The following is a 27,443-nucleotide window of genomic DNA, read 5'->3' as shown; positions in this document are numbered from 1 at the left end:
TTTTATTGCACGACATTGCTTCAGGTCTAAATAAAAACGAGCCAACAACAACTGTGCAAATTATACGAAAAAACAGCAGCAACGTAAAACTTTCTTATCTTTAGTGCCCTGCCGAAAGTCGCAAAAAGCCAAACCAGCTGACGTCGGATGAAAACGTTGGAGGAAAAAAAGGGGAGCAAAGCGTTAAGTCGCCAACTAGCAACATGTCGCAAAGAATCCGAGTGCGAGGTGGAGCATCGCCACAGTTGCTGGCCTTTCAAAATGCTACAGAATTGCACAAAGTTATGCAACAACTGAGGAAAAGATGTATGTACATTGTACATAGTTCACAGAGTTATTCTTAATCTACACAAATTGACATAATCCGTACAATCTAGTTTGTCTGTATCTACAAATATTTTCAAAATACCTATTTATTTCTTAGCTCAAGGCATTTTGAGTACAGTTTCACTGCAAAATAGAAAAGGCTTTGTCCGTAGAGCTCCGCTTTGTCCGTATCTTTGTCCGTTACAATGATTAACTTCAAAGATTTCTTGGAAAATCAGTATTAAGTGAATGTAAGGTTATTAGAGGATGTAAGAATGAGTTTCCCAGTCAGTAAATAGTTTGTTTTGAATACCATTACAAGCCCCAAAACTTCAAATTTCCGTATAATTGTCCGTTAAACTGTTGCTATGCAAACATCTGTCAAGATATCAACCTGTCAAAATATAAGTGAGAAGTAGCAGTAGTATGCACTTAAGCTATGAATTCATAAAGGTTTTAGGTATAAATGTCTGTGTTGGGGACTGAAAAGTTAGAAAAATTTACTGGATTTCGAACCCAAAGCTGTTTAGGGGTCTACTTAAACATAGTGAAAAGAGAATACTCAGATATTCACTCTAAAAAAAAAGAGTTTTGTATGTATATGGGGTCATTTGACATTACTGCAAGGGTATTCCGAGCTTTTGTCCCCAAGGTCCCCAAGATCAAATCTTCCCTCTTGTCCGAAATCTTTTTGTACGCTTTTTGTGGGGGTTTTAATTTGCTTCTTTTTATCTCGGGTCCTCAGTTTTTTTCCCTCGTTTTTTTTATGTTTCCTTCGCACACTGAGCCCACCCACAAGTGTGTGTCCGTCCGAGTTTACCTGTCGTCGTTAAAATGAATACATAAGTGAATGAATGAATGAATGGGCGAGGGAGAGCGCGACAGCTCTACAACTCGCCTCTTCTGGCCGCCTGCATTCATTCGTTCTACTTAACGTCTGATGACTTTGTCGGGGTTTCGGAATCTTTTCATGAATATACTATGTATATATGTATGTAGAGATGTGTGTGCGGCTTCTACCTGCTGAACCAGAACCACTCCACTGCACTCTATTCCATGCCATTCCACTCCACTCGAAACAAATAAACGGCGGGCGGTGGCGTTTTTATGGCATTTTATCTCCCGAAAGCATTAACAGCAGCCAAAAAGCAACAACAACAACTATAACAACAACAACAACAGCTTTGTTGTAAGGCCTCGGAAAGTGTGGATTTTGGTAAGAGATCCGAGCCACGGACCAGCGTCATTTGCCGACGCCATTTTATGCGGCAAAGGTCGAGGGGCGAACTTCCGCTATTGAAATTTGACGATATTATCCGGGGACATTCAAAGTTTTGGCCATGTGTATGTATGTGTGTGTAGGTGAACGGTATATAGTGGGCGGTTGGGTGGTTGGTGATAAAACGTGCCCGATTACCAGAGCTTTACGAGTGAAAATGGGTCCCATGCATATCTAAGCAAATTATGGCAATTGTCGGCAAAAAGGTGTTAGGGAATTACACTCGTCGCTTTGGGGACAACAAATTGTGAAATGTGCTTCTTGAACGAACGAGTATTGAATTCACATTAGCCGACGAATTATTATGCAAAGTGTCAGCTTTTATGGGCTTTATGGTTCTGTTGGCTGTGGACGAACGAAAAAAAAAGAGACATTTCTGGGGAATTGATATTGAGATTCAAATGAAAGGTGTGAAAATTGCTTGTGTGAAATGAGCCATAACAATGGTGATGAAATATTCACAATTACCACATGATAACATTATTAGCTCGTGCTTTCATGGAATATATTCAAGTTTTTCCACTGAAAATAAGTGTTATGAATAACTGAGTTATGCCAGTTTTGTACTTTAGTGAATGGTGAATGTTTCAATTCAATGTTAATGAGAAATCCATTTGCTAAATGCCTCGCCTAGGAAATTGACACTGTAGCTATTATACACACAGCCAATATTCAGATAAGTCGTAGGCCTCTGATGGCCTTCGAGTTTGCCTGAATATCAATTCATTAAAGTTAATGAATGTAATGAGCAGAGCACACACACACACTCAATCAAAAGCGGTGTGCCTGGTTTATTCATCTGAACTTATAAGGCAATCCAGCAATTTCGAAGGCCTCTTTCCGCTCACCTATCTCATCGAGTTGAATTTCAATGCGTTGACTTTGGATTTTTTATGGATATTCTCGCTGTCGCCAAATTGAATGCTTTCGGTTTCTATATTTGTCATAACTCGAGAGTTATGACCAATAAAAAACGTCTCAAAATGGCCGCAGCTGGTTTTCGTGTGCCTCTTCACGTAAAAGGCGCGATTTCACAGGCCGTCATTAAAGAAAATTGCCGTGCCCAACTAAATATGGTAAGATGTGCTGGAATAGAAATCTATGGGATCACCTGATACCCTATGTTGCATATTTAATAGCACAGTCCAGCCAAAAGTTTTTACATTTGCACATCCTTTCAATTGCAAAAGGGAAATAAATATGCATATATGAAATGAAAACATTTACTTAGAATTTTACATACAGTGGTTAAAGAATCATAAACTTAAGATGGTGTATACTAGACTTTAAAGAGTAAAAACAGTACATCTACTTCCCATGTTATCAAAATGAACCAAAGTATCTGGTGAACTGAAGCTTAAATAACTCGAAATTAAAATATATTATACTTTACGTATAGATAAAAATCTCTGCACCCTCAAAGAACTTTAAGTGCATTCAGTTGAAAAGGTATTCATATTCGTCTGCCCAACATATTGCTATTCCTTTTGATTTGTGATATGATGTGGGTACATACATACATACATACATAAATGTGCAAATTTGATGCCCACGTCAAAAGTTGCCGTCTTGACCAAAGCCCGTATAAATAGGCCTTGAAGAAGTTCCGGTCTCCACCCTTCGCATTCCAACGACCCTAACAAGCTGTCTGCTACACAAGTTAACATTTGAAATAAGAAAAGTTGCCGCAAACTTAAAGTTAGCGAACTTGCCACATGAACACACTCTCGCCAGTTGTGTGTGCATTTAATATGCGATATATATATAGATATGTATGTACATAGAAACGAAGAACAAAGCTCATAAAATACTTTCACAGATTTCAAAAATCAATTTCAGCGCAGCGCAGGGCGAGTAAATCGCATGCATAATTGAACTTCCTGGATGCTTGGATACTGGGATGCTGAGATACTGAGATACTTGGATTCTGGCAGATAGAAATACAGATGCAGCTGGATAGCGACGGCACCGGCACCTGACTGCTGCACCTGATGTCCGACGCTCCTTTGAATGCCAATCAAATTGGCGCACGTCGCTCCAGGGGGCTACATGCTACATGCTGCATGCCGCATTATGGGTCTTCTTGGGTCGGGGATCCTACTACGTGCACGAGGCGTCATCAAATGGCTGTCAAGAAGGGATCGCCGCGCTAAACGGATGCGGCTTGTGACGCCATTTTCGCATCAGTCTGCAGCGGAGTGGCACTAAACTCGTTGCGTACCTTGCCGGCAATTGTAATCACATCAATTTCATTTTATATCACATCAATGTCGTATAATGCAGACCAACTTTACGGATTAAATTGCCATTTATGCGCAAAGCGGAGAACAGTTGCTGTGATTTTTGGTTTAAACAATTTTAATAAAACTGGGTAGTGCGCAATTATATAGATTTAACTTTAAATTCACAGTTCTGGGAAAACAATAGTCAAATAAATTTAATAATTTAAGCCAATACATAAGTTTCAAAATTACCAAACAAAATTTAATTTTTGTGGATTGATTTTTGTAACGAATAACGAATTTAAATTGGTTCCACAAAGGTATTAACGATGTTTTTATTAGCTATATTATTACATAACTAATAATTATAAATAAAATACCATCTTTCCAATAAATATGATTATTTTTGTGTTTATAATAGTATTTCCAAACATTTTTACAGACATATTACACTTAATACAATTGAATAAACGTTTGAAAATTATTTGTTCCTAAAAAGGAAATAAGGTTTCTTGGTATTTTCAAAAATATCAGACCTTGAAATTTTAAAATTTTTGAAATTTCCTACTAAATGGTGTGGTAAAATAATTGTTTTTAAATTTTATTTGTATAGTGAAAAAATGTAATTATTTTTTTAAAGACGTTGCATGTGAAAGATATACCTAATAATGCGTAAATTGTGTTCATAGTGAACCTATTGAAGCGTAAATTAGACTCTACACATAGATGATTTTCATAGAACACACATGTTTTTTGTGGAATATTTTTCCGCTGCTTGACTGAGCAAGAAAGTCGTTTGAGCCACATTTGCAAAGGGCCATCGAGAGGCGGGTAATTAAACAGCGAGCCCAGACACTAATTGCATTAACACTTGCGGTTAATTTGAATTTATGAAATGCTCTTCAAATGCTGAATAATGAAAAGCTCGCGGCAAAGTTTGCCCATCGAGTTGGGGAGCAAAAAAGGTGGCGTGGAAAAGGAAACTTTACGAATATAATTAAAACGATTTTCCATGAAATTTAAAATGAAATTTCGCTGCGCAAAAAGTTGCCAACAATAACAAAAGCGAGGTGGTGAGGAGAGGCGAATGAAAAAATAAATGAAATGCCAAATAAAGCGAAGCCGTTGGCTGATTACACACACTAGCAAACGGGCACACGAACACTCGGTCGCACAGACACACCTACAAAGTGTGTTGCTCGGGTTGCTCCCCCACTCTCCATTCACCCCACTGCCGCCCACCACCCACCTACCCAGCCAACAACAACTCAAACAGCCAACGAACTGCTGGCGATGAGAGTTGAAACGCTAGAAAATTGCCAAGGAGAGCGGGCTCTCTTGGGGTAGAGAGCGAGAGAGAGTGAGAGGGGGAGCAGCAGCCAAAGAAAGAGAGCAATGGGGCCAAGAAAGTAGGCAAGGGGGTGATGGTGTTGAGCAGGGGGCTGGCAACATCGGAGAGAGAAACAATTTTACTGCTAGCATTGCCACGTTTATGCGTCTCCAAATAAAACTACGTGTCGTTCGAGTTAGGTAATCACGATATATGCACATATAAACTGATTACGTATACGGTTGTATATGATATCCGTGAATTAAAAGGTGTTTGTTTCACCTTTATTTTTCGAGCAGCAATGGGATGAAAACTGAAAAACAATCATAACCACTTTAGATTTGTAGAACAATTTTTGTCTTTATTGCTATAGTTATATAACGTTCCACAGTTGTTAACAATCATTTATGGTAAAATGCCAATATTCTGGATATACGATATGTCGTGCCTTTCACAGTCGTTCATTACTTTATATAATTAAGACCAACTTTGATGATTATGAGTCTGTTTTTAAGCTATTTTGCTAGATATTTAGATATTAATGAATATACCAATAATGATGCCATTTTTTAAGCTACAGAAATTCAAATTAAAAAATCAAAAAGTTTCGTTGAGATTGATATTCTTTGGACTTATGTTTCGATATGTAATAATTTCAGAGTGTTACGCCAATGCATTTGTGATTCTTGATCCGTAAACCCATCGTGTAAACCGCATTGTCCGACCCAAGAACTAAGCAACTGCTGAGAACAGCAAAAGAAATAGGCAAGGCAACGGTTGATGAATGGGAGCTGAGAATCATGTTGGGAAGGGGGTGGATAAGGGGCGGAATGGGGCGGAGTGGGTGGGCAGTATTAGCAGCAGCAGCAACTACATCTACAGCAACAACACTGGTGGAAAAAGCAACAAAAGCGACACATGACAAATGGCGCAGACAGCGACGTCGACTGCAGAGCTGTGAAATAAAATGTCTGCGTGCGGGTGTGAGTGAGTTAGCAACTGTTTGGTTCAAAGCCGAAAACCTTGAGCTGTGAAAACTCAAATAAAAATACTAAAAAAAAGAGCAGAAGCATAAACAAGAGACAGCAGCAACAACAACACTAACGAAAGGCGAGACGCTGCTCCATTTTTGGCGCGCACTGCAATTTAAAATTGCTGTCAGCCCAGTCAGTCATGAAATGAAATACGCCGGCAACGAGCAACAAAAGCCCGGCGCACTAAAAAACTACAATCACAAAAACAAAGAAAAAAGCAATACAATACACAACAAGCACATCGTTTTCAATTTGTTCATACGAATTTATCGCTTGTCCGAGACGCTCTGGAATTTCGACCGAAACCGAAACTTTTTCGTGTTTTGCTTTGTGGCCGAAGTGCAAAATAAATGTTGCTTGAAAAATAAATAATAAAAAAAAAGCAATATATCTATATAGTATCAACAAAGCTCACACTCGGAAAATACAGCATAAAAAAAACCGCATCGCTGCGCTGAATATTTCAAAACTTTATTTATAGCTCATCGGCGGAGGGTTGCGACCTCGCTGAAAAAAAGGGATGGGAATATGCAAAATGGAGGCGCGACACTGAATCATTAACCACATTGTGAACAAAATTCATGAAATGGAATTTAGCAATAAAATGTCTGCCGAAATCAGGCAGAAATATTTCGAAAGTAATGCAAAACAGTGAAATTTCCCTTAAATATTCTCTTCAAACGATATATGAATGTATGTCAGTCTAGTCAACTTGGTTATTAATTATATTTCGAAAAATTAACTAAATCTCTGCGCTGTCTAAAATAATTACAGTATAAATCTGCTGATTCATTTGAATAATATATGAATAATATCTGTTTACATGTTTTAGTATCTCATGATAACAACATTTTCTAAAGTTACACAAAATTTCTGGACATATCATATAAAATATCAAAGTACTGAAACCAAAATCTTTTTATAACTTTAATAACTTCGACTAAATGACAGAGCCTGATATAGTGATACTCAACGCCTAAAAACAATCTCCATTGTGTCCATATGCCAAGTTTTAATTAATGTCTAACTGAAGAAGCTAAAACATTTATTCGTCTTTTGGGTATACACATGGCTAAATGGCAGCTTTTCATCAGACAGCATTTTCCAAAATTGCCCTTTGTATGGAAAAGTAGATTTGCGGAACAAAAATCAAACGAGAGCCTTGTAGGTATTGCATATTTCATTGCCAAGACAACATGAGGTCTCAATCAAGAGATTGAATCGATAGCCTGGGGGGGAATTAAATATGCAGTTGTAACAATCCAACTGAGGAATTTAAATGCAATTAATGCACAGACTTTTGTCCGACATAAATTGAAATGAAATTGACGTTCGATCGAAGGGAGCTTGTTGCAATTGAAAGCAATTTTGAATCAATTAGAAGTGAATTTGAGGAACTCGGCGAGCTGCTTTCAAGTAGCACCGCCACTTGATCGCCGCAGATACAAATACAGCTGCAGATACACATAAGTATCTCGAACTGATGCCGAGTGTATCTTTTCTCACGCACCGCAAAGCTACCGAGAAGCGGAGAATTCGAGAATTGGAGAATCAGAGAAACGCCGCGCACTTCACAAATGAGTGCACATCATTTTCGAGCGATGCCGAGGAGCAAAAGGCGCAATAAACCAGAGGAACTGGGCAAAACCGAGCGACTCGTATCATCTTCCATGCCCGCTTTTTGAAAAACACGCCAATTGGTCATGACTCCGACCTCCGTGGGGCCACAAATATATGTATATATATGTATGTATGAGGCGTATCTGTGGCTCGCAGTGCGTGTGCGTGTGTGCGCCTATTATTCGATTAACTCGAATCCCCTGCAGCGGCAATATAACCTCTATACGAGCTACGCCCTGCAACAGAGCATCCTATCCCGGGGACCAACAAGCTCGCTTGCCACAGACCAAAAACCAGACCCAACAACCGTCGGCTAAAAGCCGAAGTTCCGCACGGAAGGCAAAAGTTCAGCGAATGTGGCCAAAGAGGAGCGCAATCGGTGGAAGACAGGTGCAAGCTCCCACACAAGCTCACAGATACACGAATACACACACGCACACAGCGGCATTCATAAACAACGAGCCCTGATTGAAACACCTTCCGTTTCCCTCATCTCGTCAGCCGTCATCAACGCCACAGGAGATGCGATGACAGAGAGGGATTTTAGAAAGGATTGGGAGAATTGGAGACGGAATACAGAGCAAGGGGCTTCCAGAAGCGGAAGTTATGGTACAGTGTTTGTAGCTCCCAAGATTGTGATATATCATATCTCGTTCTTTTAAGAGAAGCAACTAACTTTTGAAGTAAATACAATGTATTTGTACGAGCTACCTATGGGAACCTTAAATTTATGCTTATCCTAGAGATGCATCGGTATCTTTTACGTTTTCATTAGAAACGTCAATAAACTGTAATTAACTAGAATTTCTAACTTGCTGTGATTAATGAAAGTCATAAGTTCATAAGATCTATACAAAGTTGGATTTATTTAAATATTCATAAACCATATATTGAAACCAAAGTTAAGAACTTTTGTGTACTATATCAACTTTGAATGAAGTAATCCTTTGATAAAACTGTTTACATAATTACTCCCCTAATAATTACTTAATAAATTATTATTTTTTATAAGCCATGATGAATTGATTCCATGTGATTATTGCTGACTGCAAACTGTCACCTCATGTATTGCCAAAACCAAAAACAAACAGCAAAACTCCCCTTTGCGGATGATTCCATGGTTCAAAGCTCGGCGAAACTCTGGAAAATTTTGGAGAGCCGAAAATGCCACGTTCCAACCCCGTTGACCCCCGTCCCCCACGCAACCAAGTCGCCGCCTTTGGCATCCAATGAAGCCGCATAACTGCGGTTCGGCCTCCTCGCTCGGCTTTGTACCCGGTTGTTTTCCCATCGCCAACCCTCGACCCCGCCCCTCACCGCGCTGCCCCTCGTGTAATGCCTGGTAACCCCGCTTAACCCCCCGGCGATGCCCGCTGGAACCCCCTATTTCTCAACCCTCGACGCTGCGCTTCGATGTGTTCAAAATGGCAAATTGCCATGCTAGCCATGCTAGCCATGCCAGGAGCCACGACCAGGAGGGATCGCTTTGGATCGGATCGACGGGAGGGGTGGTTGGTCGGATGGTTGGTTAGCTTCACGGCAAACTAAACTGATGCAGCGAAATCAAATTCGTTTTGCGTGTTTCGCATAACGTCTGTGCACAACCCCCTCCTCCCCTGGACTACCAGACACACCTTGGTGGAAGGAAGTCCCCCCTTTGGTCGACCGCCACAAGTCTCCACAACCACGTAACTCCTGGCCTCGTGTAAATTCCAAAACGTGCCGAGGATTCGCTTGGTTAACGCTCATTTTGTTGTTCCCCAGCCTTATATGCACATATCGCTGTCCCTTTCGCACGGCGGCCCCTGCATCTGGACGGGCTCTTCATTAATTTTAATGGCTATACACGACGCATAATACCTTCTTCGGTTTGGGGATCAAAGTTGAGATTTCCTCCTTTTATTTTCGGCACTAATCGCCGCCAACGATCTCGCTCGAAAGTCGAAAATTGCCAGGCGTAGATTAGATTCGGGCCATTCGGATTTTATGGACACCCCAAAAACTAATACGTTCTTAATTGGGAGTGATTTACGGCCAACGAGATTGGCGCAATGCCAAAAAATAGTAGTATAAAGCGTAGGAAACTTAAAAAGTCAATATGATAGCCCGTATTATGATAGATTTTACATACAATTATGTGATTTATGCAAAGAACTTGATAAAAAAAACAGAAATTTAGGTACAAATCTAGCTAAAAAACTGAAACCCAGAGACATCTCTTATTTAAGTATAGTTCTACGAATGATAATAAGAACTATCTATCTAACTAACTATCTATAACTAGCTTTATAGCTAACAAATCTTAGCCCTGAAGCGGTATAATCATATCACAGATATAGAACATTAGAAACACTTTCAAAAGTTCTTAAAATCAACATAACTCATCGGTATATATGTATACCATTCAAAATAGGTTTCTATTAACAAAACCTTTAGAATTTCGAGTTTGGGCTTGGAATTTGCATGAAATATTCAAAATATTCCATTTAGCAACTAGTTATTGATCGATTATATCGCCCTACCCACCGGTACTAATTGCATATGCATATAATGAGTGCAATCCATTAGCATTAATAACTGTGCGCGACAAATCGGCGGCACGGGCTGCCAAAGTGCTCCGCTACACACTGATACTATCAGTTACGTAAGCTAAGTAGGGTATAAAACACGTGATTAATTAGCATATTTATATTCGCGACAGCAGCGCAAATATTTGCGATATTTGATAGCAAATTCAAGCTGAGCTACGTTTACTTACTCTCAACTTCAAAAGTCAACAAATAACCATTTAGAAACAAAGAAATAGTGTTGGGCATTAGCCGTCTACCGCGAAATTCGTCAACACCTTTGGGTATTAACATTTTCAGTTACTTATCAGGCAGATTGTGTGTCACTGGCGATAGACATTTGATTAATTGGTTTTTAATGCCAATGCACTCGAGAAAAATATGGTTTAGATATGAACTTTCCTTCCTTGTAGAAATAAGATACTTTGTTTTACAGGATCTATAAATTGCAAGCAGTAAGCTTAAATCTACTTAATTTTTAACGCAGTTCTCGTTATTAAAAAGATAGACAACTAATAATTTTTCTATTATTTATTTTATATCTTAAAGTTATTAGGATATATCTTTTAAATGCAGGTTAATATAACGATTAACTAAACTCTCTAGTGTGTGTTACGTAAAATCCATGCAAAAAACGCTAGTCTTGAAAATATATCTAAAAATTACCCAAAATATTGGAAACAAGTTTTGAAATTTGTGATGGTCAATACTCCAAAACTTTTGTTATTTATTTTTATAGTTATAATTTAAAAGCATATCCAGCTGCTTGTCTAAAAAGAGAAGGTAGAACTTGCAACATTTGCCATTAAGGTAGCCATTAATTGAGTTGCCCTGCCAGGTGAGCCCACATTATTATTTTATTATTGTGTGTGGCAGCGAATCAGTTACATCAGCAGCGACTGGCTAAATCAAACAGATAATAAATCATAACGACTAAGTGTTTTCAATTACCCAATTTACCAATCGCGAATCGCAAAGCCGGCACGTTCCCGGCGAAACAGTCGCAGCAACTAATACTTAAATGCCATTTATCAGCGGGCCTTGTGCCGCGCAGCAGTGGCTTTCCAAGGGGGTTTGGAGGGGGGTGGTGGGCGGCCAAGGGGGCGGCACATGCCAAACGGGTGGCCGGATGTAGCGGAACGGGGCGATTCGGAAAGCTTTCAGCCGACGCAGGCAGTGGCAGCAACAAATACATCGTAAAGCTGATAAGTCTGTTTTCGCCAACGACGGCGAAAAGTCAAAAGTCCCGCTCGCAATCCCCCCCCCCCCCCCCCCCCTGCTCGCCCACAACTTTTCCTGGGGGTGCGCAGTAAAGTGCGACATTTTGCTGCTGATTAAGTGGCGTTCGTTTTTAATAAAAGTCCGACAAGCAAATAAAACAACAAGTTGCCTGAAAAGAAGCGATGACAGCGTGAGTGCAGGAAAATCTCATCAAAGGCTTCATTTTGAAAAGGAAAATTTTAGTTTGCTTTTCAAAGAAATCATCATATTTTAATATTTTAGTAAGTTTTTAATCTAAATCAACTGAAATACTCTAGTTAATTACATTATGAGTCCCAGCTTATTTCTTTGACATTTCGAAATTTACTTAATCCCCAAAATTCAACTTCATCTGCGACATTCAATTATCCTCATGGTTTCCTAATGGATTTGCAATGTGTCTCTTTAGCGGTTTGTAGATAGCTTATAAACTTTTAACTAGCTTATCCCTTATCACGCTGCCATCGCTGATTCGAATTCGCTGCTTCAGTTGGCTGGTGCACACATACATATGTATATGTACATGGCGAAAAAAGAAGAAACTCATAAGCTGCCGCTTACTGAAGCTTCCTTCGGTTCGCCTTCGTCCTTGTGCCTTCGTCCTCGTGAATCCTTGGCTTCGGCGGCAGTCGCCCTTGCAGAAGGTTACGCCGCTGGGCTCGAGCGGTTGGGTGGGGGGTGGTGGGTGTTGCTTCTGTGGGTGGTGCTCTGGCACGTGTCCCGTTATGTGGCAGCAACTGCGGCAGGACTCTGCGGCTTTTGTGGGGGAGTCACAGTGAGCACACTCGCAAAAATCAGATCTATTTGATTGTCTAGCATGTAGATAATTGCTATTGCTGCGAAATGCAATCGAATAATGTTCTTAGATAACTCTTTTTTTTACAAGACAAAAGTATCTAATTAAGGGTATCTTCTTAGTATCTTCTATCTATGTATCTATCTTCAATATATGTAAGTATGTACTTCAGTACAGTTAAAAACTAAGTACTATACATACGTGTTTTTGGAAATCTTGACTGAAATTCCTAGTCCTTAAGTTATTTACTTCGAACTTCGAACTAGTTAGCCCCAATTGTTCACAGTGCAGCCGACAGTGGCGGCGACAAAGGTCTTTGGTTTAGCGTGCTGCCATATGTTTCCGGCAAGTGCTCGCCCACCGCCACCCACTACTCCTTTATGGGCCATGAAAAGCGTTGAAATCCGCAATGCCAACAAGTAAACTGCTGGCCAAGCGGGGTTGGCAAGGCATCGGTGATTTGTGGACCCCAAGGCCGAGAATGGAAGCAGGAGGATGGCACCATGGAACGCTGGAACGATGGCTCTGTAATTTGAGCCGACTTCCTTTCGAGCGGGGGCGACACCTTCTGTCGACGCCGAGCGCCCTGATTTATCCGCAGCCCATAAAAAAAAATATATAAAGCCATACTCGCATTTGTTATACACTGTGTTCCATTTTCATGTTTTTATTGTTTTCGAAAATCAGCTAATTTAACTTAGTGTGTGTGGGGGTGTGTGTGTGTTTGTTTTTGGATTACATTTCGAGGGTTTTCTAACAGTATTACATACAGATGTGCATACAATCAGATTTCTAAACATATATATATGCGTTATATTTAAGTATTCATAGGTTTATTTAGTTAAGGTGTCCGAACAGTACAATATCAGCTTAAATAAGTCGAGCCTTTGCTCGCATATACAACTAGATATATATATATTTAATGTATATATTTCAATAATAGGAATAAATAAATATACAACAATCAGGAGTCGAGCCAAAGTTATTATTGGAATAGCTGGAGGTCGATCCGAGGCCTTCAATTTGTTTGATTGCCTGGAAATTATGTTAATTTTTCGCCGATCATGAGGGGGATGCTGCCAGCAGACAGGGGTTGCAACAAAAAGATACGGATACGAATAAACAATGGGGTGGATCTGCCACCATGTACTTATTCTAAAAATCCAGCTATTCCTCTAAGAAACTCATATAATTCAGGGTTCTATTGCTCCCCTTATAAACTTTAAAGTTAAATCTTTGCTTAAAATATGTACAGACCATATACAAGATAACAAAAACAAAAAAATATCAGCTAAGAGCAAGTTGAGAATAAATGTACGAAAATCTAAAGCCTTTTTCGAGTGTACGAATATCGTAAATATAAGAAGAAGTTTATCAATATTTGCATAATGCGTGTGTGTTGTTCGTGTTTATGTGTATAGTATTTCATTTGGTCGAAGCTCTAAAAAATTAAAATTCATTTCCAAGTGCTGGGTTGGCATTTTGTTTTCGCCTGGCTTCGATTTTTAAATTTATGTACAAAATTCGTGCTGCAATTAAACGTAAATCGCTTAAACAACTAATGCGACAAGGTATCTACAAGATATATATATATATATATATATATATATATATAAATATGTGTTTATATTGATTCGGGTATATGTATAGAAATATACGCATTGTGCCAGTGCGAGTTTGTTATTTTCATTATTTTCATTCCGCTTTGTTTGCTTTTGTTTATATATGCCCAAGTATTGTTTTGTATCTTTATGCCTGACACGCTCGCTCAAAGCGGCGCAAAATCGTTAAAATTTTATCGCCCCGATGAGGAACGTGAGTGTGTGTATCGGGTATCGGGCTGTATCTTTCGCTATACGCGACTGAGTGTGTTCCTTTCGAAAAATCTAGCAGCTAGCTAGCACACCACCACCAACACAACACTACCACCGAATTTTCACACTTCGTGGCAGTTTTTCCGCAGGGTGTGGGCCAAACACTTTCGGCACTCAGTGTGTGTGTGTAATCAAATATTCCTGATGCGATTTCCGTTTTCGTATCGGCTTGTGGTTTTTCCTCTTCTTGGGTTTTCTCGAAAATAAACTCTTTTACTATCGCGCATTTGAAATTAATTTTGCTATTTATTAGTAGAGGTTTTTTTTCTCTTGCTTACGCTTGGACTTTCCCCAAAAAGCAAAAGGCCAACCGAAGATCTATCTACTAAAGGCATGTGTTTGTGTTCGTCTGACCTTATCGCGGTTTAACACATATTTGCTGTTGATATTTTATAATTAATTTTGTTGTTGCTTTTGCCGGCTTTCGAAAATGCCAGCGAACGCCAGCGCTTTTGATTATTATTATTCTCCTCCTCGCGCTTCTCTCTTTCTCTCAGTTGGGTTATTATTATTAATGAATTTTGTTGCTGGCATTTTTGAAATTTGCTTGGATTATTTATTTAGTCGCGTACTAATTCGATTGCAAATGTTTGCATATATGTATGCAAATGATGCGGTTTTCGCATCCGACAGATACATTCCACTGCGTTGTAGATATTGCTCAGTGTTGTTGTTCGGGTTAGTTCTAAGGCTTACGATGATCCATTCTACTGGTTGATTAAATTGCACTTCTTCTTCGGGAGCGAGGTTGGAAAACTTGCGCTACAGGAGTTGTTTATACGGTTTTTCATCACCTCAGTTGCTGTCGGTATTTCGCAGATTCTCCAGCGGCGCCACAAGATACATTTGCGTTCCGCACAGCCAAAGAAACGCTGCAAAAGAAACGAAAGGGGGAAGAGAACGAATGAAAATGTTATTCGCCTTTCTATGGGTGAAAATACAAAATGATGTAATGACTCTACACTCGGCCCATGTTCATTAAAAGGCCAACCAAAACAGGAAAAAAAAAACAACTAAACCAAAACAAAAAACGAATATCAAAACAAGAATGTTTGTCAAAGTCTAATGATACGACTACAAGATACTCAGTGTTAGTGATCGCATAGATTTGTAAAAACCACATTGCAAATTTCGTTGGAATAATTTGATTGACATTGAAAAGTGGGTAATTAAAATGTAGTTCACGCATAATTAAACGTAAAAAGATGCTTAGATGTGTCTTCTATTCATTTGAAATTTGTAAAAAGCGACAGATTTCGTAAAGCAAAATAGCTAATAAAATCCAGATGTTGAAACGGACGGACAGGCATACGGACAGACTTTCATTTCTGTCATCATCTGAAAACGCTTAGACGAGTTCAAAATACCTTTAGTGCTCTACGACAAACGGGTATACAAAAAACACAGCGAAAAAGTCAAAACTCAGTGTGTAGTAACGTCTAAAATAAAAGCAAAGCGTATGAATGACCGACCACGACCGCTGCCGAAGTGACGAACGACAAACAGAGCGAGATGGGTGCAGAGGGAGAGAGAGGGCGAGAGAGTACGTGGAAGAAGATACATTATTTGTGTATAATGTCTACTTGAGAAAAGCCAAAGCAGAAAAGGAACAAACACACAAACAACACAACATCGGCAAGAAAATCGAGGCAAAGAAAACGCAAAACACGAAATGTAATTTGTATAATTTGAGTCTCAATTCCATCCAGTGTGGGAAATGCGCCAAAAAGAAAAATTATATAGCCAACTCATAAGGGAGGTGGAAAGCACCGAAGAACTAGGGTTCAAGACAACTGGCTCTCACAGAAGAGTTTGTTTTCCTAATGTAGCGTAGAGTTGAAAAGGTCACAATGAATCGCTAAAAAGAAAAGCAATCAAATGAGGAAACTTAAACATTAGATCGCCGGAATTAGGTGGTAACCAAATCATCTCACCTACTGGCCAGCGAACAGATCACATTCCAAATAAAAACCATTAAGAAACTACAAATATAATATGTAGATACATATAATCCAAAAATACAAAACAATATTGAGGAACGAAGATTAAGTGTTGAACAAAATTCCAAAAACGGGAAGTTCGAGTTTTGTTAGTTAAACTTAACTTAAGTTATTCAACAACAGCGGATTCTAGTTATTTATGGAATCTGAATGACTCTACATATATTTCATAATTGTACGCTTATCAGAAACCCTTAACCAATAGAAATCAGTGCAACACTCACCTTGTGACTAAGCGGAACTCGCCACCGGAGCATTGGCAATCTGTACGGGTGGCTTGGCCATGGATTCCGGCACTGCGGACACACTGGAAACCGCGGACGGGATGGTCAGCAGAGTGCTGGCCGCCGAAACAGTGATGGGCGTCTCCTTGGGCTCTGGCCTCAACGCAACCGTTGTCGTCGTTTTGGCCAACTCCGGGGATTTGGCCGCATTGGAACTGAGAACGGGTGGTGCCTCCTCGGCGAGAGCAGCGGCCTTGGCCTCGGCGCGAATATTCAAATTGGCCGCCACTTGATCGATGGTCGTGGGTTTCTTGGTCATTGCCCGCGGCGAGGTGGCTGCACTGCATCCAGAGCTGCCGCTTGAGCTGCCACTGCCCGTGTTGGTGGGGCTCAGTGATCCCGGATTGCTGGTGGAAACCTTCATCTTTTCCTCAGCACTAACTGTCAACGGTTTGCTAATGCTGGCTGCCGTGCTGGCAGCAGCTGGCTGATTGCGGAATGCCAAAGCCGATGGATTGGGTATGCTCCTAACTGAGGCATTCTGTGGTCTTACCAATGCATTGGCATTCTTGGGTTTGGCGGAACTACCAGTGCTACCACTGCCGTTTCCACTGCTGGCGGCCTTTATGGAGATCTTCTCCCTGGCCGTTGCCGATTCCGAGAGCATATGCAGATTCTGTAGATCATCGCCGTTGGTTGTACCATTCGAGTTACCGCCAGAAGTGGTCGATGGTCCACCATTGCTGTTCGCCGATATATTCTGTTTGATTTTGTTTAAGGCGGCCTCCAGGCTGTTGCTTGTGCTGTTGTTATTGTTATTATTATTGTTGTTGTTATTATTGTTGTTGTTGTTGCCAGCGGGCGGTGAGTTGGGCGCCAATTTGGCGTCATTGTTGCTCCTTCCCGGGTTAGCTGATAAATCAAGTATATCGGCATCCTTGGCTAATGCTGTTCCTGCTCCTGCTCCTGCTCCCGCTGCAGTGGTGGCCGATGTGGTTGCTGTTGCTGTTACAGCCGCCTGCACTGCTGGCCGAAACTCGCGCAAACTCGTTTTGGACTTGTCCAATGCGGCAGTGCCATTGGTTTTGCCTTGGCAGCCAGCTGCTGGCGGGGATTTCTTTGAATTGGCTTCCACCTTTGGGCTCGACTTTGATGGAAACGAGTGCTGTGGAGCGGCTGTGTTGCGCAGATTTATTAATGCAGGCGGTGATGTGCGATAAGCACTTGAGTTCGAGGAGTTGCCCTTGTTGTTCCTCTGGCCACTGAGCGCAACTGACAGTGGCGGCGACTTGACAATCGCCGGAATCGTGGTCATCGGCATGGGCAGCGGCAGCGGCAACGGCATTGGCATTGTCGGCATTTGGCAGCTCCGCTTGGTCGCACCATGTCCTCCAGCCTGTTTGGGCAGAGCCGCTGGTGGTCCCATCAGGCGGGCACTGGACGTTGCCGGCGGGCTAAGTGGTGGCATCGTTAGACCCTTGCCTCCTGCACTCTGCTTATTCACCGGCAATCGCACTATTTCCAGTGCAGGCACATGGATATTTGGCTCCGAGAAGGAATAAATCGACGGTGTGGCTCTGGGCCTTGGCGTAATCGTCACTTGGCTCGAACTGTTGGCCGGGCACAACAGTGGCAGCGTTGGCTTGCTGCCCAGGTCGGGAAGACCATAGGATCGCATCTGGGGATTGGGCAGAAAGGCGGCCGCCTGACTTTTGGCCTGGTTTGTAGTCTGCATATGCAGCTTGGCTGCATAACTGCTGGCCATCGCCTGAGCCTGGCTCAATCTCGCCTGCTTGGCCGGATGCGATTCGTCCAGGGACATGGATCGCTTTGGCATCTTGTTGGCCGCACTGGCAATCGAACTGGGTGTGGACTGGTAGCGTTGCATGTGGTACATATTCCGGTGGGTTGGTGCCTGTGGCACCGCAAAGTGTCCACTGTTTGGCTTGCGATTATTGTTGCTACTCAGCGGCGGTTTGGCGGGGTTCGTTTTAGCCAGGCTTTGCTGTAGTACAGCTTGAGGTTGCTGTGGCAATTGCTGTTGCTGCTGCTTGGGCTTTCCGCCGGGCACCGTAAGTGGAGCAGTTGGCGTCGTGCTGGGTGTATAGGCTTTGAATAAACTGGGCGGCAGAGGTGGTGATGTGGGCAAGGTTAGATCCTTTATTTTTGGCAGCACCACAAACTGCTGTTGCTGTTGCTGCTGCTGCTGTTGTTGTTGTGGGTGTTGTTGCTGCTGTTCTGGTTCGGCGGTGGGCGTGGATGGCGGTGTGGGTGCTCCACCCACCACCAGGCTGTTGATACTCCGCGCCTCCTCGCCCAATGTGCGATTCAGGGCTTCGGAAGTACTAGTACTGTCCAATTTCAACTTCTGCAGATCCAACTCTCCACTGGCCAGTGAATGGGACCTCTTGAAATCCAGCTTATGATTGGGTTTGGCCGTAATCTTCACCTTCATTTTCCCATCCGTTTGCGAGCTGATCTCAGCGTGTAACTTTTTCCGCTTGCCATTCGCATCCTTTGGCTCCTTGGAGTGCTTCTTCTTGCGCTTGCGATGGGAACCGGACGTGCTGGTCGATGTACTGGCATCGGCTGTGCCCAGACTGCCGCTGGATCCGTTGGTCGAACTGGAGCACGAAGACATGGGCGAGGCATTGGGACTGTATTTGCTATCGGGATTGGATGCACTCTGCTGCAAAGGCTGCTCAATGGGCTTCAAGCCAATGTTCTTGGCGTAGGTCTCCAGATCGAGTTGTTGAGCTGAGGAGGTTGAGGAGCAGGAGGTATCCTCCAGTCGCGGACCCGCCGATAATGGCATACTCAGCTTGCTCTTCATGCTGTTCAGTTCGATCTTCAGTTTGGGCAAATGGCCCACTCCCTTTCGATTTGCTGTCTTCAGCTCAAAATCCTCGGCATCAACGTAGGACTTTCTGAGCTGCGAGGGTGGAATGCTGACCACTATATTAGTGTTGGCCTCCAGTGGCTGTTGTTCCCGTTCTCTCGGCAAAAGGAACTGCTCTTGTTCCGGCTCACTTTTAACTTTGGACACGGCGTAATCACTGTACCGCATGTCGTTGCTTCGCAGACTTTTGAAGTTACTCACCGGACTTTCAGGTTCCGCATCCCGTTTACTCGACGTCAATCGTTTGTTTTTCGACGAGGGAGAAACTTTTGGCGGAGTCTTACACCGTACCTTGGAACGCGGAGAACCGGAGTCTATTTCCGATTCCAGGTCCTCGGCAAAGGTCACCGATTTGGCCGACTTGGAGCGACGTACCGAATGCTCTGGTTCAATGTCCTGGTTAATCCTGGATAGGTTGTTCTCATCGTTTTTTGCTTGCTCGTTGTCGTAAAGCAGAATCCGGTAGCAGAAGGCCATGGGCGATTCCTAAATGGATTCGGAGAGGGGAGAAATAGATGGAAAAAGGGCAGGTTGACAAGGGTGGAAAATTGAAAGTGGACATTGAACGCTAAACTGCCGGCACAATTGGATTGGGTTTCCCCTTGCGAAAATCTATCGGGTTATTGGGATAAACCGCAAAAAGGGACAATACACCGCCCCCTGAACAAAAGAAAAAAGGGCGTATATAGCACTTAAAACTGACCGATAATGATAAGATGGATATGTTTTCAAGGTCTAATTTGGCAGTCGGATGACCGCAGATCAAGTGAGAAGTTTCAACCCTGTTTTCCCTCCTTATTGTTACGTAGTTTCTGTGGCTTACGGAATCAAATAGTCATCCATCTGAAGAATACATTTCATTGCACTAATTGACAACTGGAAAAATAGCGTAAGTACTTAAACCCGTACTTAATTTAAAAATTTTAAAATTGCATTGTCCCTTCATTGCAGTTAAATCCCTTTACATTCTTAAGCCATTGTCATTATAAAAATGCACTAATATTTCTATTTAAGTAAAACATCACTTACCCGGCTCCAGTTGTAACAGTAGGCCACGTCCATCAGTGTGAAATTGGAAGGCAGTACCTCATCCTTGTATGTCACCTCCACTTCCACCAGACCATTGTCCGTCTCTATGTTGTACTTGGAGCAGAGGAACCTTTTCAGTAGCTCCACAGGTAATCCGGCGGCACATTGCAGGTAAATAGTGGGCGGCACCTCGCCAGGACTACACTGATGCAGCATGGCGGGATGGTATTCCAGGGATAAGCTGATTGATATGAACGAAAAGTAAAGCAACAAGTTGGTTAGTTTTACACGTTTAAGCGTTGTTAGCATTTAGCTGAAACCTACCTTATAAGTTCCGTGGTGGTGAAGAACTCCTGTTCATCAGTCGCTTGTTCATCCACCAAATCGTGCTGCTCCTTGAATTCTGCCAGCTCCTTGCACTCCCTTTGATAGAGTCCCGGCACTAGCTTATAGATCAGCGATCGCAACGTATCATCCGATTTCAGATTCAATTCATTGATTTCCTTGCCACCGCTGGCTTTACATTCCGGACAGTAAACCGCTCGCAGCAGGTGCTTTAGTATGCAACTCCGGCAATCTGTTGAGAAATTATAGATCAAACCGAAACACAATATGTTTAATGATCTAAGATATATAAACATTTATTTTGGCTTAAGAACTACAAGAAGTTGCTTCCATGCTTTCTAACAACATTCTAAAGTAATGAACTTAAATTTTAAGATCTAACTTGAGATCTCAATATTGTAAATCATGATTTTCGAACCTTAAATTTATTAAAGAACTTTAAAAAGGTAAAAGTGAATCACAAAGGATATTCGGGCAGGGTATCAATCAATCAATTAAAGATCAAATTACATGCAATTAATACAAGATATTGGTTTTACACGTATATTAAAGATACTCTTTGAAATCTAAGACTACTTACAGGTATGATAGCAGTAATCCACAGTGGTTGGATCGATCATGTAACCGCGACAAAGTCGGCACGTTATCAGATCATGGAACTGCCGGACATCCCGGGAAGCTGGGGATGTGGCATCCATTGCGGCGTGTGATTCCATTGTGTTGTGCGTGTTTTGCAGGTGCATCTTCCTGTCTATTCTCAATACTTACTCCTAGCAGCCTCTTTCAATGGTGTCCTGGAAGAGGGACAAGGATGGGGGTTAGGGACTCGTCATATCCATGTTTGGCATGTGCTCAACAAGTGACACTAGTGTGACAACTGATGATGGCTAATCAACTGTTAGGGTCTTTCCATAATTATGACGAGGGCACAAAGGAAACGGGGTAACAGGGGCCAAGTAAAAACTAGGAAAAAGACACACAACTGTGAGAACCAACAGCCAGCACACAATCCCATCAGCATGAACATCACCATCACCATCATCGTCATCATCATTGTTGTCGACATTTGTGGTTGTCGCTCGTCAACAAAAAAGCCACAGAGCCAGATATATCAACCGTGTATCTGTATCTTGTCCCAAAAGATATGGCAACGTCAGCACACTCGCACAATACAGAAAACTTTAGACTAGTAAGGCAGCCATCCATATCCATGAATCGGAACAATGTGCTTGCAGCTCACAAAAATATGAATAAAAAATAGAATAAAAAACAAAACAGAACACAAAAGTAGCAACTTTGTGGGCGGGTGGCAAGCAGGGGGGGCTACGGGCTCTGGGAGGTGGGGTCTTTGGTCTTTCGTACGCCCTTCGTGCCACAGAGGGCACCTACCGAGAGAAGCCGAGAAGAGCCGAGAGAAGCGCACAGAAAGCGATGTGCACTCGACGGTGTACTTGAAGCTAGTTTTAGCTTGGCGCCCCCCCTTTCTGCCCCATCGCTTCAGACCCCTCCTTGCCCGCCATAAAACTACGAAAATTACGCTTTTGTGCCCTGCACACCAGTGGAAACTGAATTTTCATCATTATGGCGATGCCCTGACGATGATTGCGAGTTGATGGCAGGCAGCCGAGAGTTCAGGGCAAAGTTCAGGGCATAGTGGATCAGCAGGTTGTTCGGATAGCTACTAGGAAACCAGGGAAAACTTCAAGTTACTCTTGGGACTATTGTTCAAGTACTTGTGTTTAACAATTAGTGTACCCAAGATTTGGAAATCTAAGTCAATATTCGCAAACCCCTTTAGAAAAGTTTCATAAAAGCTTATAACTCAATACAATATTCAGTATATATATATTTCTATATATTTTTACAATATGTTAATTACCAACATGTAAAATTAAAAGAAAAGGCTGTAATTCGATCAACAAGATTTGCATTTCAAAGTGAATACTTTGGATAAAACTGTTGAGCTGTAGTAAGTACAGTAAACCAACTAATTATCATCAGTATGATAAATAATTATGCGCAAAGCAATTTCTTTTAGCTGAACGCTTTTCCTTAATTTGCATTAGATATTCCCGCATTTGCATAATAAGAAACAAAATTGCGTGTAAATGATGTTTTTTTCTGGAATAGGCCATCTTTATTCCCCTCAATTCAGTCAGTACGGCCAGTAAGTTGAAGTTTGTTGAAACGTGACTGAATTTGGCACTGCATTATTCATTATTTAACTAAGTATTCTTCAAATTTAAGCACTTTTAATCCACAGCCACCCCATCAAAAACGCCCATCGCATAGCGCAACCAAAAGTCGCATCGCTTCGCCCATTTTTTGTCTCCGTTGCCTTTCGATTATTTTCGTTTGCCGCTCACGCGAAAATGGCACGCAAAGAGTAGGGTGGCATGGCTGGGAGAAGGGGAGGCAGAAGAACGGAGGCTGTGCTAGCAAAACAAAAAGCGAACAAAACAAAAACAAAAGACCGAGCGGCTTGAACTAAAGTTGGCCAGAAAAGTGGGTGGTTGGCGTTCGTGTGCCTACGCCCACTCAGCTGGAAAATGACAGTCCCACGTTTGATGACGCTCTTAAATTGATGACGTCGCTGGCGAGCGCTTTTCTTGATTTTCCTTAGCCCGCTTTCTGTTTATACGCCGCAATTTCGTAAAAGGCGCGCACTTGCACACCAACCCACACACACACACACACACATGGTCACAGCTTGAAAGTGTCGGCAATGCAATAACAACAATAACAGTTAGACCGGCACGGGCGCCCGCAGGGTGGTTACACACACACTCGCCATTTCTCTCCCACTCTCTATCACAACATCGCTCACACACACAAGCAACAAGCTGGCTGTCCGAAAAATGAACTCACAAAAAAAGACGAAAACATGGACGAAAATCTACGTAAAATCGCTACACCACTGGAAGTACGATTTTTCCGCGGCCGCGTCCAGAGTTCAACTGAAATCCAATTCGAGAAATCCCAACTGCCACTTGCGCGCTCAATTCGCCGTTAGGCGAGAGCGCACGACACACACAAAATTGTATCTATTCGCCGCGGCGAGAGAGACGACAAACAAACTTTCTACTTTTGCGCGGGCGCATTTTCGCCGACTGTCGACGTTTTCGCCGCACGACGAAAATTCCAATACGCGGCGAGAATAACACGCACGCACACCAGGGCATTTGTGTTTACAAAATTTTCACCCATACATGTGAGAGGGAAAATTTCATGTTCCCTTTCCTTTTTGGTTTTTATTTCCCGCATACGTACTCAAAGCAATTGCGTTGTTACTTGAAGAGTTTTCCTCTGTAGCACATTCCCTTTGGATTTTCCATTAAAACAAATCCATTCGCCGACACCGACACACACACGCTTTCGATTACTCCACTGCCTTTTCGTCTTCTTCTTCTGTCACTTCAGCTGCTGTTATCGATTTCTCGTACACGCACAGATTTTCGCTGCTTCTCTGTCACACACTCTCGCGCTCTCTCCCTCTCGCACTCGTTTGAGCTCGCGCCACGACAAAAATATATTCTCCGTTCCGTTTCACAAAGTGCACGGCACGAAAAGTTTCCACAGACTGATTCAAATTAGACCTGCTGGCGCTGTCGCTGCCCAAAATCGCTCGGCTCGCATGAGAGAGCCGCACGAGTGAAACACGAGAGAACAACCACTGGCCTATCGTATCGCTGCACGAGCGAGATGACAAGAGGGGGACGCTCGGCAACAGCAGGCTATCTGCGTCGCACTCTCACGAATTGAGCTTACTCTGTAACTGTGTGGGTGGCGTCGTTTCTAATTGAATCCAACTGTCAAATGAGAGAGATTAACGCACATATTCGTATGTATGTGCGTGCAGTGTGCCCGTGTATTGGCCTTGGCGTTTATAATTAACACAAAAATGCCCGTTTTCGCAGATTTTTTCTCCTTTTTTTGTTGGTCTGCCGTTGGCATTTCATTTTGTTGAAATCCGCGACGAACCTGTTTTTGGCCATATGCAAAGTGCGTTCTCTCGCATCATTTGCCGCCACTTGATTTCCGATGCAAAAAAGGGGGAAAACGGCAAAACAGAATGGAAAATTTGCATTTCAAAGGACTTTGGCATTGTCCTTGAATAATATTTCGCGCGTTCTACACAAAGTGATTTCATGCCGTCGTCTCAATGATAAAAGATAATAACAATTTCGCAAATGACACCGCATTTTCCACGCAATCTCGAAGAATTAGGTTTTCTTTGCAATGTATTGTTATGTGGTCTATATACACAAGTAAACTTCAGTTTTTACCATATGCCAAAAAGATATAGCAGCTCAGATCGTTACTGAAAGCAGGGTATAAATATTGGAGCCTGTTTCAGCAATTTGTATTCCCATTTGTGCATTCATTCAAAGAGAAGCTTCCTGTTAATCACAGAAGTCTGTCTGAAGCCCACGTTGCCCTAGAGGAGTGATGCTAGTATTAATCAAAACAATTTAAAAAGAAAATATACCCTTTATTTTGAGGAGGTACACCGTAAAGGTGTAAAGGGAGGTAAATTTTTGATCAGGATCACTATCCGAGTCGAGCTGATTATGTCAATTCCTCTACACGACTGTCTGGAACTATAAGAACTGAAATTAGTTGCAGATTAGATGCAGATTTTGATTAGTATTAGTCTTGCTAATTTCTCTTGATATGACAACAAAATATTCGATTTTCTCCCTCGTAATGGGTACTTGAGAGTCGAGGAACTCTACTTAAGCTTTCTCTTTTGTATTTCTAACCCATTCATCGCGAAATACGGCATTTTAATCCGACTTGTCGATGAATTAGTTGCATGCACATTTTAATGAAATGCCAATACATTTATGGGAAATCATAATTTGTCCTTGTGGAAACAGATATGTAAATGTATGTATGTATAAGGTATATTTTAGAGCTACCTTAAGTATAGAAGTTTTCCAATCATCTTTAAGGTTTGGGGTCCTTACAAGTCCTTACAGGACTTTCAAGAACGAGCTATACATTCACTAAGGCCTGAAACAACGCTTTCATAAATACATATATACATACATACATATATATATAAGTAGATATAATTTACTAGTATATTAATGTGGCAATAGCTATTTAGTGTCTATCTCAGCTTTTTAAATCCATCAACCTTGTTAAGTCGGGTACATACATATATTTCAGTTCATTTGTGAAAATTTCCGTGTTAGAATACTCTTCATTTTATATTTTACGGAACACATTTCAAAGAACATAACATAATGCCATAGTTTTTTGGCGATAGAGTTTTACAAGATACAAAAAATGAAAAAAAGACGGACATAGTCGGCTATTAATCCTGATCAAGAATATATATCCTTTATATGGTCACTATCGTTTTCTTCTACCAGTTACAATTACTTTTTAACGAACCCTTTTAATGTACGATTAACGGGTATAATGAGTGCTTTAAATAGTAGTCATAATAACATTATAATTATTGAAGCGTTCCAGTCTGTAGATTTCGAATGAATTTGATATTTGCACAGCGATGTTTTGTTTCACATGAAAAGTTAAAACTTGTCTGGTTCTGTTTGAATATATTTATCTTATGTGAGTGTATAATGTAATCGAATTGTAGCTCGGTTAATTTCATAGGCGAACCAGTGCATTTGAACCATATATTTTCCTTCAGGAAAAGGAAGAATTTTCGTTATTTGAAAATTAATATTCTCTGCTGATAGCTTTTCCACAAATATGTCATGCTGAAACAGAAAAATATATATATTTAAAACAGTAGCGAAATGCAGATGTTTTTTGTTTTGTCTTACGTACGTCGTAGGGGCAGAAATGGTTTATATTGGAGACGTCTTTGAAAATACCGAAGATGTACTTAGAAACGGGACTTGAGTTCTGGTTTTTCAAAAATTTGCATCCGTCTACAGTTACATTGTAGAGAAAGGGCTTATAGCCATTCAAGCGCTTATAAAGAGCCGTATTAACCTAATCCGCAGTTAATAGTTAAAGGAGCTGTTATGAAGTAAGTAAATAACGGCATACCTTAACTTGATTCACGGGAGTTTGGAAGAGATTGACCTTAAGGGAAATGTATTTGTACGTCCGGTTCACAGATTTTAGGCGACAGTACTCGAAGTTGGAAAAGTTTCGATCCAATGACTCACACTTAAAGTTCGTTATTTCAACTAGAGAATGGACCTGCAACGTATGTATGTATATGTACAACCTGCAGTCATTATTTTCGTAGTTTGATTGAAGTTTTACCTTCCTGATTGAAAGTATGGTCACTAGAAACCCAACGGAAAAATGCATGTTCCTATTCACTTTGAAGTGTCGAGGTTTTATGGACAACTGAGCTAAATGCCAAAAACTAAGCCGCTTATAATTGTCAAAGACAAATTACACTTTAATCGGCAATTACCTAAAAGAGCTATTAAATGTTAAAAACTGATTACTGTTTTCAGATATGAAATTGTGTTATAACATATATGACGTACTATTCGGGTATCTATGAATTTACAATTACAATTTGTTGGTGGGAAAACAAAATATAAAAAGGTTATATGAAAAAGAGTATCTCCGAATACGAATCCAAAGTACTGCCAATATTAAGTTATTAAAACTGATATATTTTCAATACTTTTACGCTGCAGAAAAACATCTTTTGAAT

At 41.4% G+C, this 27,443-nt stretch overlaps 2 protein-coding genes across 3 annotated transcripts in view; both read right to left on the bottom strand.

Moving 5' to 3' along the window:
• Positions 1-13,056: 13,056 nt before the first annotated feature.
• Positions 13,057-24,352, bottom strand: LOC117136559 (protein suppressor 2 of zeste). 2 transcript variants are annotated; one of them, XM_033297512.1, is made up of 6 exons: positions 24,056-24,352; positions 21,366-21,579; positions 20,765-21,017; positions 20,441-20,681; positions 16,513-19,897; positions 13,057-15,160 (listed from the first exon to the last, which is right to left on the bottom strand). In XM_033297512.1, exons 2-5 carry the CDS (start codon positions 21,526-21,528, stop codon positions 16,520-16,522), a joined length of 4,035 nt encoding a protein of 1,344 aa, XP_033153403.1. In that variant the 5' UTR covers positions 21,529-21,579; positions 24,056-24,352; the 3' UTR covers positions 13,057-15,160; positions 16,513-16,519. The 2 variants fall into 2 exon arrangements, with proteins under 2 accessions (XP_033153403.1, XP_033153404.1); XM_033297513.1 differs by lacking the exon at positions 24,056-24,352 and adding an exon at positions 23,654-23,749.
• A 2,012-nt stretch (positions 24,353-26,364) lies between these two features.
• Positions 26,365-27,443, bottom strand: part of LOC117137412 — a 1,362-nt gene continuing 283 nt past the window's right edge. The window contains exons 2-6 of the mRNA XM_033298841.1: positions 27,195-27,203; positions 27,038-27,129; positions 26,816-26,971; positions 26,591-26,758; positions 26,365-26,520 (exon numbers count right to left, since the gene is read on the bottom strand). Coding sequence (XP_033154732.1) covers positions 26,365-26,520; positions 26,591-26,758; positions 26,816-26,971; positions 27,038-27,085 — 528 coding nt within the window. The 5' untranslated portion in view covers positions 27,086-27,129; positions 27,195-27,203. The remainder of the gene's footprint in view (positions 26,521-26,590; positions 26,759-26,815; positions 26,972-27,037; positions 27,130-27,194; positions 27,204-27,443) is intronic.

The sequence above is a fragment of the Drosophila mauritiana genome, chromosome 2R (genome assembly GCF_004382145.1).
Source record: "Drosophila mauritiana strain mau12 chromosome 2R, ASM438214v1, whole genome shotgun sequence".
Classification (NCBI taxonomy): Eukaryota; Metazoa; Arthropoda; class Insecta; order Diptera; family Drosophilidae; genus Drosophila; species Drosophila mauritiana.
This window is presented reverse-complemented; position numbering and strand designations above follow the sequence as displayed.

Bases quoted from the DNA above. Each gene is read 5' to 3' on its own strand.
- LOC117136559 (XM_033297512.1), bottom strand. From the start codon at position 21,528: ATGCACCTGCAAAACACGCACAACACAATGGAATCACACGCCGCAATG. The intron at 21,018-21,365 runs GTAAGTAGTCTT...ATTTCTCAACAG, and splicing joins GGATTACTGCTATCATACCT to ATTGCCGGAGTTGCATACTA. The intron at 20,682-20,764 runs GTAGGTTTCAGC...CATATCAATCAG, and splicing joins ACCACCACGGAACTTATAAG to CTTATCCCTGGAATACCATC.